Raw genomic sequence first — 14188 nt, forward strand, 5'->3', positions numbered from 1 at the left:
ATGTGTTTTATATCTCTCTCCCAATGTCCCTGCTCTCAAATGTTGTACTTGTGTGCTTCCCTCTCTCTCCCCATCGTCTCCCGCTCCCTTTATCTTGTTTTGTTTTATGTCAGTTTGTCTTTGTGATTAATGTTAGCTCTTACAAAAACAAAAAAAGAAACAAACAAAAAAAACAGCCATCATTCCTCACGGTCTAATTTGTCTAATTTGAAGGGATTTATATTTATTTCTTTGCCAATCACAAAGTGCCGGAAAAAAGAAAAAAAAAACCCTCGACTGTCGATTTTTCCAGTGACCACTGCAAACTCGCCATGATCATGCCAGTGATGGTACATAGAGAAACGGTGCATCGAGAGCTCAGATTCGATGTGGCGGAGGGGGTGGGGTGGTTGTGGCTATTGTTAGCTCGAGTAACAGTTGATGGGGACTTGAGAGGATGGTGGAGTGGGGTGAGGGATATGGCATGGTCATTGTTAGCTCGGGTGATGGTTGATGGAAGATTGAGGGCGGGGGGTGGGGAATGGAGGGGAGGGGTGTACGGTTGTAGTGGGTGTTGTTAGCTTGGGTGAAGGTTGAAGCGGGATTGTGAGGGAATGGTGGTGGAGGGGGAAAATATGGGTGTGTGGGGGTGATCACAGGGATTGTTAGTTATGGTGACAGTTGATGGGTTTTTTTTCTGGAAAATTGAGATGCCTCAAAAACCAGACACCTAAGTTGAATAGAAATCAAGAGCAATATTACCTAGGGAAATCAGCAAGAAAACAAAGTCAAAGTAGTTCTATCAGCAGAAAATATCCGATGGCAGAAAAATGTTGCACGCTTGGAACAAAATCAACCGTAGGGCGGCTATTCTGCTAGTTTGTATAAAGCAAGCATCTTACCTCCCCAATGTTTGTCTAAAACTGCTTTTCCCTGAAATCCCTTTTTAATGTTATTTCCTTGGTAGTCTATCCTAAACGTCCTTCAAAGGGGAGTTTTGCCTTAACATTGAGGAGCAGCAAATTCTGGAGCAAAGGCAAGCCCAGACATTTGAGACAGTCAAGAGTCTCAGGGGAGGGGTTCCCCTTGATTGACAGACAAACCACCAATCGGTGAGGCAGGCAGGGTGGGGCGGTGTCACAAGACGGTGTGTCGTGAGAAAAAAATAAAAGCACATCCATTTCGTGGGTGGTCCAGGCAGCTCAGCTGTCCGCTCAGCGAGTTGTTCTGTTTCGCTCCACGGTTGGTTTGCACAATGCCAGTCCAGGTCAGTTGTTGGTCAGACGGGGTCCAAGTGGTATGGCCAGTTCGCGTTCCGAGGGGCAGAGCCCAAAAAAGAACAGTGTGCGCTGGGCCCCCTGGCAGGACAGTAGAGCCGTGAGCTCCGCACCGACTTGGCGGTGCCCAAGCAGACTGCAACGGTATTTCCATCCTGTCACCTCCACTGGTCTTTCTCCTGTGGTGTTCATGGGGCCCTTTAAGCCTGAGTTTGACAAGGACCTCCCACTTGTACAATATCTGGGGCACATATTTTGTTGTAAATATAATTTATGAAATGTGTCCGTGTTCCTTGTTCTCCCTTCCCCATTCATTAAATACACACATTAATTCACTGGTTCTCCATGGAGTTGTTTCGAGTCACCAGCATGGAGTTGTTGCAGGAGCAAACAGGGTATTCATCCGGTTCAGGATGTCTTGGCTGTTTGGCTGAGATGACCGCCATAAACAAAATACGTAATTGCAAATTGTGCAATGCATAATCTATAATACACTGACATGAGCAACAGAACAACTGGAGATTGAGGGATACCAATTTCAATGAAAAATAATTTCCCATGGTGAATACTTTCAAAATGTAATACTGTACTGTACAGTGTTTCACAAAAAAACAGTGCAGTAGAAACTGAACACCTCGAGCAAAAAGCCGTCTTTCAGAGAGAAATATTTACAGTGTATGAAGAAAGTATTCACACCTGTAACTTTTTCACATTTTGTTGGGTTACAGCCCGATTATAAAATGGATGAAATTGAGATTATGTTTTTTGTCACTGATCTGAACATTATACCACACAATGTCAAAGTGGAATCTTTTTTTAGAATTTTTTTAACAAAATAATTAAAATTGAAAAGCTGAAAGGTCATTCGTCAATAAGTATCCAACTCCTTTGATATGACACTCCAAATTGAGCTCAGGTGCATCCAATTTCCTTTTATCATCCTTGAGATGTCTCTACACCTTGATTGGAGTCCACCTGTGGCCAATTCAATTGATTGGACATGACTTGAAAAACCCACCTTTCTATATAAGGTCCCACAGTTGACAGTGCGTGTCAGAGCAGAAGCTCTACCATGAAATCCAACAAACTGTCCGTAGAACTCCAAGATAGAATTGTGAGGAGGCCTAGATCTGTGGAAGGGTATAAAGCAGTTTCTATAGAGTGTTGAAAATTCCCAAGAGCACAGTGAGCCAGCTCCATCATTAGTAAATGGAAAGAATATGGAACTACCCAGACTCTTCCGAGAACTGCTGCCCCAACAAACTGAGCAACGGGGCAAGAAGGACGTTGGTCAGGGAGGTGACCAAGAACCCAATGAGCACGCTGACAGAACGAGAGTTCCTTGGCAGAGATGAGAGAACTGGCCAGAAGTACAAATGTCAGCAGCACTTCACAAATCTCGGCTTTATGGGAGTGGCCAGACTGAAGCCACCCCTGAGAAAAAAGGCACATGACAGCATGCTTGGAGTTCACAAAAAGGCATGTGAAAGACTCAGAGTATGAGGAATCGCTTCCCAGATCGCTCGGATCGGAATCGATCGGAATGGGTGGTCGGCCTGGGTGACTTGGTCTCGACTAGATGCTAGGCCGCACCTCATTTTGTCCAATAAAGTGGTTTTAAAATATTTTTTGATGGTTCTCATGCTTATCATTAGAAGCATAACGTTCGTAGTGAGGTATAGATATATGGATTGACATCGGATGGCATGGGATTTGGGATTTAGGAACTCCGGGGTTTTTTTTTTCATTAGGAATATATGCGATTTGCTCTTGGAGGCCCGAGAGTGAACGGGGACTCGGATCTTCATTCTGTTTTCAGATTTTGCAGTCGCTAGATTAGCTTAACACTCAATATAACGGGACCCGCGAAATTTCGGGGATTTTTGGTGGAATTACCTCGGGGTAAAGTTACATAGGAAAGCCCCATGTTAAATTTTCGTTGCCGAAGGACTTTATTTTTTGCGAAATTCATCCTGACTTCGCCTCTAGGAGGATACAGGGGTATCTGTGGATAACGGGAACCTTTATTTGGCGAAATTCGGACTGATATTGACCGAGTTATTCAAAATATTAACTTATATCAAATAAATCTTTTGAGGTGAAAGCGCGATGACGTCACCACGTCACGCGGCACGAATGCGCACCTGTATCGTTGGAGGTATTGACTTATATAGGGTAGGTTTTCTAAGGCTTATATCAGAATATTAACTTATATCAAATGGGTCTTTTGAGGTGAAAGTGTGATGACGTCACCACGTCACGCGGCACGAATGCGCGCCTGTCGTTGGAGGTACTGACTTCTATAGGGAGGCCCCATCACCCTCCCCCATCACCCTGCCATCACCCTTTATTGGACCATTTGGCTTCTATAGGGTTGGTTTTCTAAGGCTTATATCAAAATATCAATTTATATCAAATAAATCTTTTAAGGTGAAAGCGCGATGACGTCACCACGTCACGCGGCACGAATGCGCGCCTGTGTCGTTGGAGGTATTGACTTATATAGGGTTAGTTTTCTAAGGCTGTAGGCCACACCTCATTTTGTCGAATAAAGTGGTATTCGGGTGGTTCCGGTATTTGGGACCGCAGGGACGGAAAGTGCAGGTACGGGGTGCTTGGCACTCCCCAACCGGCCCGCTCTGAAGGTTCGGATCGGGACACCGGGATTCATTCCTGTCGCCCGGTCGGCCCTGAGGTGGGGGTGCGGGGCCTGTCACGGAACGTCAAAACAAACGGCCTGCCGGGGCCGCCCAAAAGTCGGGCGTGAGGGGCGCGTCCACTAATGGAACGCCTCTCGCTTCCCAGATCGAGGGCCACATGGTCAGGAGAACCTCGTCCCTTCTGGTTGCCCTGCCGTCCCGCGGTGGGCGCTGGCAGGGTGTACTTCAAACTAAGCTTAAGTGTCAAGTGTTAAGTTCCTCCTTGCCCTCGCAAGGGAAAGGCTAGGGTCAAGCTCTTCCAAATTTCCAAACACTAGAAATCGGACGTCTCAAATTAATTAACTAATTTGTTAATACATCTCAGTCGCCCGCGACCTCTCTAGCGCGGGCGTCGAACCAGTTCATTTCCGGGCGACCGGGCCGAGTACCGGCCCGGCCGTGGCCGAAGCCGTTGATTCCGCCGTAGCACGCTAACGCGTAGGCTCGCGCGTCCCCGGTCCGCCGGGGCTCCGCGGGTGTCCTACCATGCCTGGCGCCGCTATTCTCTCGACTTCCGGGAGTAGGTGCCGGTGCCCGGGGACGGATCTCGCTGTCTAAACATGGTAGCGCTAGGCCAGTGGGACCGCCGGGACCCACGTGCACTCACAAGTTGTTCTGCGCATGGGCGGCAGTATCAGACCAGGGCGCCCAAATGCGCCACGCGCCCAAACGCTCCCCGGCTAAAGTTCATCCTGATGCGCGCACGTTGTGCCGACAAACCCCACCGAGTCGAGGGCCACGCGGTCAGGAGAACCTCGTCCCTTCTGGTCACACTGTGCCTATCGGCCGGCCTCGAAGACCGAAAAAGTGACTATGTCAGTGACTATGTCAGGGCCCGGCAGTCTGATGAGATGAAAACTGAACTCTTTGGCCTGAATGCAAAGTGCTATTTCTGGTGGAAACCGAGCACAGCTCATCACTCATCTAACACCATCCATACAGTGAAGCATGGTGGTGGCAGCATCATGCTGTGGGGCAGAGGAACAAGACAAATACAGGCAACTCCTTGAGGAGAACCTGCTTTGGAGAGCAAAACAGCTTGGATTGCAGCAAGGATTTAAGTTCCAACAGGACAATGACCCCAAGCATACAGCCAAAGCAACACTGGAATGGCTTGAGAACAAGAACGAGAAAGTCCTTGAGTGGCCCAGCCAAAGCTCAGACTTGAACCCAAATGAGAATCTGTGGAAAGACTTCAAGATTGCTGTTCACCGACGCTCCCCATCCAACTTGACAAAGCTTGCGCAAATCTGCAAGTAAGAATGGGAGTAACTCCCCAAATCCAGGTGTGCAAAGCTGATAGACATACCCAAGAATAATCTAAACTAATTTCGAAAAACGCATTTTCATTTCGTCATTGAGGTATTTTTTGTATCTCGGTGACAAAACAATGAAATTTAATCCAATTTCAATTCAGAGTGTAACACAACAAAATGTGAAAAAGTCAAAGGGTGCGAATACTTTCTGAAGGCATTGTATTGTCAAATTTAATAAAGACGTAACAGAAGATTTGGATTTGAAAATTATTGAACAGTTGCAGCAAATTTGTAGAAATTGCTGAAAGTGCGACCCATTCATTTGGAAGTAAAGTTGGACGCGTCTGCACGTTTTGAAGCACTCGCTGCAGTTCTTCAGCCTGGATAAGCCTCTGAAATGTTAGCCTTCCGCTCTAATATCCCATGGGAATTGTTTGCACAGACCGTTCTTGCACATGCCTCAAATAAAAATCGAGAAGGGTTAAGCAATCGATTGGTAAATAAGGGAGTAGGGATCCAAAGTTTGGGGGTTAACCCTCCACTGGGCACCCCCATGATCCAAAATGAAGTCTGATCGATTGTACGAGCAACTGTCTTGGATTCATGTGTCAAGTTCCAGAACAATCAGCCCGGCTGATAAGGGAGGTGTCGCAAAAAAAATAAAGGTTAACGGAGGGACGACCGGTCATCACAACCCATTTTATAAGCTCATCCCTTTGAAAATCGAGATGATTACCTAAAATAGAGCGTTTAAAACGAAAGATGCAAGACTTCACTAAGCATATGGATTCAATTTTGTAATACAACTCGTCATTCACAAGAATTTTTGCAAAAATATAATTTTCACACAGTTTCACTTTCAACCCTAATTTTATTTGGCTCCTTCTATTTTACATCCATTTGAGGAATCTCAAAAAAGAAACTTCCAGGAATCTTCTACATGAAAAAGAATAAGTAAATTAAGAGATTAAAAACAAACAAACATTTGCTTGATAGAATAGCATAGAAATCCACGAGTCGACTTTTATCGGCAATTAAAATTGTATTCCGAGAGTCGATCCCAATTTACTTTATACAGTCAAACCAATTAGGTATGTTCTGGGCAAAGACAATGCATATATTTGCAATTCCTACAGACACGTGGATTTGCATACTATCTTCTGACCATCGAGATTACTGAATAGCCAATTGCTATTGCCACGGACTGAATACCGTCCGAATTCGATAAAAAAAATCCAGGAAAGAAAACTAGTGATAGAATCTGAATTATAATTGGAAAAAACTGCTAAACACATGTCACAGCAGGGTTTTTTTTTTTTTTTTTTACAGTGGAAATAGGCCACGCATGTTGCATGGATGATGTGAAAAACCATGCATTTGTAGACTTGGTTGGTGATTTGCCTGCCATAAGTTTAGTATTCTGGAATGCCTTGATGGAAAACTAAAAGTGGATGGGATAACCAAACAGCAAGACTGAACCACAAATCATTTGCACATGAAAATGTTTTGCAAGTTGTCCTGGAGTTCTCTCTTCTTCTTCTTCTTGCCTCCGAAGTTTGTAGTTGTAGTCATAGTGATAAAGCACAAAAACCTACAAGCTCTTAGCTTAACTATCTCACCTTTTGACATTTTTTAAAACACGAGAATTTTTTTTTACGTATAATATACTGAACTAAGCCTAAACCTGTTCAAACGTCGACATTAGCAAATGGTATATGGAGCAGACCGCTGTTTGGCATGGGTGCAGTGCTGTTACATCCATCCATCATAAGAAGCAAAAGGTAATGATGAAGACATTCAAGACCAACTTTTTTATAATTAGGAAAAATTTAACTGCACATGAAACCAAGAATGTTCCTGGAAATCATGAAGGAGAAAAGAAACATTGTAATGTGGTTAATCAGTGTGTTAAGTGTCCACACCAGCTGGGCTAGGTCACATGGAGTCATGTCAGCGTCCCTCACCAAGGAGTCACCGTTGGTGTCCGTAATCGTAGATGTTGTCAGTTGTCACCGTCAAAGTCATCAGAAGTCAAATGTGCTCACTGCGAAGACAAAAGCAATCGTCATTAGCAGTTATTTTTTTTGTTTCTTTTGCTTGATAGGTAACGAGACAACATGGCGTCATTTCCTGCAGATGGCTATTATCAAAGCACGTCAATTCAGCAAAACTTGTCGGTGTGTAAGGATAAAGCTCATGGATAATATTTTTCATCTGTGTCCAAGATAGGAAAGCTTTACTCAACATCCATCATCCAGAGGGAACACGTGAAAATGCCTCATAGTCCAAACTTTGGACGTTACAAGATATCATTACTTCATTAAAATTAAGCAACCACTGTGAAGTGATAAATGCCTGGAAAAAAAGAAACTTCTGTGATAAGTTACATACGGCCCTCTCATCCAACCCCTCCCCTCACTTTGGTGCAAAAATAGTCTTTTTGGGGTGGGTGGGGCACAGGAATGGAACTTCGCTGAAAAATATTTTGACACGGGTAATAACAAAACAAAACCAAAAAAAACAAAAAAACAACCAGCACAGCACAGTGGTACTCACTTACAAGAATGACCCAAATACAAGTATCAAAATCTCGGGAAAAAAATATTCCCAATGCTGACCTTGACAAATTCCAACATATAAGAATAACGACCAGTCACAAGAATCAAAATCGCACCGAATGCCCGAGCATGCGCAATTCTACCTTAGATAAGGTGATTTGGATTCAGTTCAGCCTATCTTTGTTGTGGGCACTGTTTGGTGAGCTTGCCAAGGATTGAAACAAAACGTCAGAATTCCCTCACCTACAGGCAAATATATTTACACAACAACAAAACCAGAAGTACTGAGAAGGAAAGAAAAAAACCCAACAGGAAATGGACGTTGAAGCTCATGGACAAGGAGGTGGCGTCTCACTGCAGGAAATCCTCGAATCTCATTTCCAATTGACAGTGTTGCTTGATCATCCCACGTCATCATGGATCGCAGGAGGAAAGCAAGAACCGACGCCAAGAAGCTGGAGCTCATCCTTTGAATTATTCGTGTGTATCAGTTTCCAAAAAATGTGAGTTCTGACTTCTCTTGTGTCTCATCAGACGAGTCAAGATGCTGCAGCTTGGCTAGGCATCAGCCAATCCGTCCTCAGCAAGATATTGAAGAACCACCAATCTGTCCTCAGCAAGATATTGAAGAACCACCAATCTGTCCTCAGCAAGATATTGAAGAACCACCAATCTGTCCTGAGCAAGATTTTCAAGAACTGCAATGACTTGAAAAGTCTTGGGAGCAACTGGAAAAGACAGAGAACTAGTCAGTCCCCTGCTGTCAAAGTCGCCATTTAAAGTGGATCAAAGATGTCACAGAGAAGGATGTTCCATGCTGACGAGGCCAAATTGTATTTCTGAGCATTTCCAGACACAGCATTCACTCTGAAGGATGACAAGAAGGGGGACAGAGGGAAGAGATCCAATAAAAGGATCACCGCGCTCTTCTGAATGCCGTCGATGACTGTGGAGAAGGGCCAGTTTTCATCATTGGAAAAAGCAAGAACCCACGTTGCTTCAAAGGCTTGAAGGACATCCCTGTTCGCGACAGAGCAAATGCTTCAGCGTGGATGACTGCTGTCCTCTTCAGGGAATGTCTGGAGGAGTGGGATGTGTGATCCCATGTATACGAATCACCCACTTATAAGAATCATTTGAGGCGGTCCGAAGTGATTCTTATAAGAGGGTTCCACTGTATTAGTATTACTATATATCGTCATGGTTTAATAAAACCAGCTACACAAGGAATGTTTATTCTATTCTATTCAATGACAATGCAGAATACAATTTTCAGCAGAAAGATATTTCATACTTCATAAATGAAAATGCATACCACGGTAGCTTTAAGAGAATGGAAGTGCACCTACCCCAACGCTCAAAATGTGCGCTGTCTCTTTCTTGGATCATCCTTGGGAGGGTCAGCTGGTAATACCTTCAATTTGACGCCACAAACCTCCTCCCCATTCATGACTTGAATCGCAGCTTTCGCACTCGACTCGTCAGCATACTTGGCGAAGCCATAGCACTTGTTCGCCAGCATGTAAATTTCAATGAGGTTACCAAACCGGCTGCAGGGGGTAAGGATGAAGTGCCAGATCATAGTCGATTACATGGTTATCAAAATATCATACATACACATGCAGACCTGGACAAATAACAAAAATCAGACTTGTCAAACAAGTGGAACATGTCTTTCAATTTTGACAAATCTCACACTCACTGTGTCTCTCCGAAAAGACCGACTGGACAACTTTCTCAACAATCCTCTCGAAGAAGTTTGCTCACTCAAGCTTTTGGGTCTCACTATCTGCCATGATCTTTCCTGGGAAAACCACATTTCCAAGCTGGCCTCCAAAGCCAGTCACCATCTGGGCATCCTCCGTCATGTGAAGTCCTTTCTGGGCACTTCTGAGCTCACCACATACAAAGCTTTCATCTGCAGCTTGATGGAATACTGCTCTCCCCTCTGGGCTGGTGCTCCTGGGTCACACCTAACTCGGCTTCACGCTGTAGAAACCAAAGCTTTTGGAATCATTGGTATCTCCCATGATGGAGCCGATTGTGAGGGGCTCTCTCTCACCGCAAGCAGGTTGGTGGTCTTTGTCTTCAAAAGACTCCACTGCGGCCTTACACCCCCAAATTTTCCTGTGCAATTTTCCGCACAACATCTGCCAGCAACCCTTTCTGGCGAAACTGCCAAAATGATGACTCTGCTCACCTTCACTCTTTCATTCCTCTTTTTTTTTTAACTAAAAATACCTAAAATTAGGTATTTTAGGTAAACTAGGTAAACTTAGGTAAACTAAAAATACCTAAAAAATTAAAATAAAACAATACAACAAAACAACAACATGCATTTTAAGGCCATTTTCCCTGCAAGAGCGGGGGTTAGCCTTGCGGTCCCCATGACAATGTTCTCCATCTTGCCCTATTTTCTGCATCTCTCCTTGTTAACCCCCTTGCCCGCATTTCTTCTTCCACCATCCTTAGCCAAGTCTTTCTCGGTCTTCCCCGTCCTCCACTTCCTTCTACATTCATTTCCATCACTCTTCTCAACCAGTCACTTTCATCCTTCCTCAACACATGACCAAACCATCTCAACCTGTTCCTCTTCACAGCATCAATCACAGGCTCTATTCCCATCATCTTTCGCAAATAATTTGTCTTCCTCTCTCTCAACGATACTCCACACATCCACCGAACCATTCGCATTTCCACCCTTTCCAGCCTTCGTTGCTGCTCGACGTTCATTACCCATGTCTCGCTCCCATAAATCATAATACTTCTCACACATGCAGCATACACCTTTCCCTTCAGCTTCAACGACACTCCCCTCATCATCAGCACACCACTCAGTTCCCGAAACTTCTTCCATGCACATATCACTCGAGCAACCGTTGCCGAGTCTGATCCACCTTCTCCATTCAGCATGTCTCCGAGGTCTAAACAATAAAATAACATAAAAAATAAAAAAGGAAGATCAAATTTAACAAGCTAAATTGTCAGACAAAAGCAGCTTACCAGAACACATCGTGGAGAGCATCAATAGGTGGTGGAATGTTGGAGCATACAATGAAAAGCCTCTTTTTCATAGGGCTATCTGGTGGAACCAATGGCTGTCTTGGAGGTAGCGATGCGGACGTAAATGAATTCTCATAAGGGGCATCATAGAACGGAGGCTGTAAAAGAGTGGAATATACCTGGCTTTACAAGTTTTAATTTTTTTTAAATTTGTAACTGTTAACCTCATACTCGTGGAGGCACTTCCAAGTTTCCACATGTGCCACTTGTAGGACAAGAGCTTTAGATGTCAATGTAAATTTACAGGCATGAGGAGAGAACCTATCCGTCAGCACGGTTTCATTCCCCACTTTTTTGGCATCTATGGCATATTTAATGACTTGTGATACTGGCTTCCATGAGGTAACGCAATACTATATACATCATAGAATATTGTGGTCACCCTCCCCCCGCCCCCCCCCCCCCACCCTGTACCCTCGGGACTGAAGCATTTTTATTTACCCTTCTTCCCCCACCCACATAAGTACCAGCTTTCAACTAATCGCATCTAGCGGTTCAGGAATGCATAGAAGTAAAACAAAGACATAAACATGATATTTCATATGATAAATTACCCCACTTATTTGAGGTCTTGTGGTTTTCATGCAGAGAATTGGTGGATCTTATTACCTATGACTAAACTTGGTGGACGAGTTGGGTAGGTGACAAGAACAAGTAGATTAGATTTTGGTTCAGGTCCGGATCCAGATCCAGCCTATCAGTGGGACACAAAACAAACTGTTCAGCCAGGTGGAGGTATGCGCTCTACGAGTGCCGTTTGAGTTGTGACGTAAACACCCACCGCAACCGGGAGCGGTGTTGTAAGATAGACATTTACATAGATAATTTGGGTGCCCCCCCCCGGCCCCCCAACCCAGAATCTCAGGGGATGATCAATTTATTTCTCACCGAAAACCTCCCCTGGCTATACAGCTGTTTGGGTTAATTTTACCACAAGGAATTTTTCACAAACTTGACACATCAACCTCGAACATCGTTTGTTTTCTTTCGTGCAAATCCAGTGTTTTGCCGTGACCAAGAGGATCTTCTTGGATCAGACAACCCCCTTCAACCTCCCAGCAACATATATCCATGAGCCAATAACTTTTGTGGCTGGAGTAAAGGTCAAACTACTGTACTAACTAGCACGTTCATAGAACACCTTACCCCATACTGTCTTGAGAAACAAAGACATGGGAGGAATCTAAGAGTGGCAAATTTGATTTTGATTGAAATAAAGTAGTTCCTCAACCATAAACTGACGTTTGTGGACAGACACAGAAGTGAAGCAATTGCTTAACCCCGCTTTTGCTTCGCGTGTGCAGGGTAAAAATTGCAATCACCTGGTAGAATGCATTGACATTAGGGAATAATGTCAATCATCTGTGGAAAAATATTTTTCGCTATTACACAACGAAATGCATCTCTTGTTAATGACTTTTGGTCATTGCTACAACAGGCGAACACGTGACGCAAGATAACTGCAGTGCGTAAACCTTTCATGAGTCTTTGTATCGGAAACGAGTCTTCTCCATACCAACTTGATAATATTTGTGTCCTGGCCCTCCAACTGAATGAATGAATGAATGAATGAATGATCGTTTTTAAGGCCATTTTCCCTGCTAGAGCGGGGGTTATCATTGCGGGCCCCATGACAATCATGGTTCCCTGTTTGAGGCAATGTTTTTATGGCCGGATGCCCTTCCTGACGCCAACCCTTGGTCACCTCTTACGATGCGCAGGGATACGGTGTACCTATTCTAAATCGGGGTACACACCGTGATCATTCATCCCAGCAAGCTGGTACTCAATTTGCCGACCTCGGAAGGATGACAGGCTGAGTCAACCCCCCTGGCGTTAATTCAGCAATCGACCGGGATTCGAACCCAGGATCCTAGGATCCCAAGCCGGCATCCTAACCGCTAAGCCAGCGCCTACTCATAAATGTTAATTGATCTAGGGAGTTATTGCGGCATGTTGAAGTGTGTTTTCCCGCGTAAGGCATACCGGCTGTGGTGGTGCTGCTGCTGGAGAATTCAGCATCATGCGAGGTGGCATTTGACCTTGGCTCGGTGAACTATTGTTGAAACTTGACGACACCACGGACATTACTTGTGCAGTCACCAATTGCAATGCCATCATTCCAAGTGCACTGAAGAAAAGTAAAGGGAAAGAGTAACAGTTAAAGACATTGACAAACTTCAGGACAGTACTGTATCAATAACGATTAAGTTGCAACATAAAAAGTAGAACGGTTTCCTATGCCAGTAACGTAACAAATAAACATAGGGGCAATAACCCTGGTGCTCACCTGGTAGAATAAACAGTACACTGCACTGACTAAAGGTATTTTAAACCAATTTCAATAGTTTCTAGAAGACAGGGCAGCATGTAGAATCATATTAACATAATCACAAGACTTAAAACAAACAAAAAAATACCTCTTTTGGTATTTTTTTTTGGGGGGGGGGGGGAGGGGAGGCAACCCCCTCCCCTTCCCCACCCCTTGTACCTCCTCAGGCCCCAATTTTTCCAATACTTTGAACAAACATTGGTACATTACGGATGATGAAGGTTGTGGTGAAGTTTCATCAAAATTGTGTTTGTAGGTTCTGAGAAAAAAGCAAATACCTATTTTGGGGGGCACGCCCCCATAGACCTCGATTTTTTTTAATGCCAGGAACAAACTTTGGTACAACACGGGTGATTAAGATTGTGGTCAAATTTAACCAGAATTGCATGTGTAGTTTTTGAGAAGAAAAAGCAAACACCTATTTTCGGCCGCCCCACTCCCCCCTCACCGCCCCACTCCCCCCTCACCTCCCCCCCCCCCCCCCCCGTAGATCCCCAAGAAGGCAGATTTTTTTTTAATGCTGTGAACAAACGTTGCTACATCATGGGCGGTGAAGGTTGTGGTGAAGTTTCATCGGAATTGCGTGTGTAGTTTCTGAGAAGAAAGCAAATATCTATTTGGGGGAGGGGGGGGGGGCAAACCTGGACCCAATTTGACCCCCCCGTAGATCCCCAAAAGGGCAGATTTTTTTTTAATGGCCTGAACAATCTTCGGTACATCACGGGTGATGAAGGCCATGGTGAAGTTTCATCGAAAGTGTGTAGTTTCTAAGGAAAAAGCAAATTCCTATTTTTGGGGGGTCAAACCTGAATCCACTTTGACCCCAGTAAACCCCAAATCTTTTTAATGCCGTGAACAAACTTGTCACAACACAACAAATATCATTTGTGCCAAATTTGGTCGAAATCCCATCAGCGGTTTCAGAGAAGTTTCAAGTGTCTACGGACTGACGATGCACCATCACATAAAGCACCCCTGAATTTCGTTCCAGGTGAGCTAAAACAATTTTTAAAAAATGCTTTTA

The 14188-nt window shown here is 44.4% G+C and overlaps 1 protein-coding gene across 2 annotated transcripts in view; it reads right to left on the reverse strand.

Annotated features, from left to right (window-relative positions):
• Positions 1-6062: 6062 nt before the first annotated feature.
• The window catches only part of RBM45 (RNA binding motif protein 45), a 46116-nt gene continuing 37990 nt past the window's right edge, over positions 6063-14188 (reverse strand). For both annotated transcript variants that reach the window (XM_068126177.2, XM_068126178.2), the window contains exons 7-10: positions 12819-12963; positions 10773-10930; positions 9119-9319; positions 6063-7255 (exon numbers count right to left, since the gene is read on the reverse strand). In XM_068126177.2, coding sequence (XP_067982278.1) covers positions 9127-9319; positions 10773-10930; positions 12819-12963 — 496 coding nt within the window. In that variant the 3' untranslated portion in view covers positions 6063-7255; positions 9119-9126. The remainder of the gene's footprint in view (positions 7256-9118; positions 9320-10772; positions 10931-12818; positions 12964-14188) is intronic.

Source organism: Myxine glutinosa, chromosome 10 (genome assembly GCF_964187855.1).
Source record: "Myxine glutinosa chromosome 10, kmMyxGlut1.1, whole genome shotgun sequence".
Lineage (NCBI taxonomy): Eukaryota > Metazoa > Chordata > Myxini > Myxiniformes > Myxinidae > Myxine > Myxine glutinosa.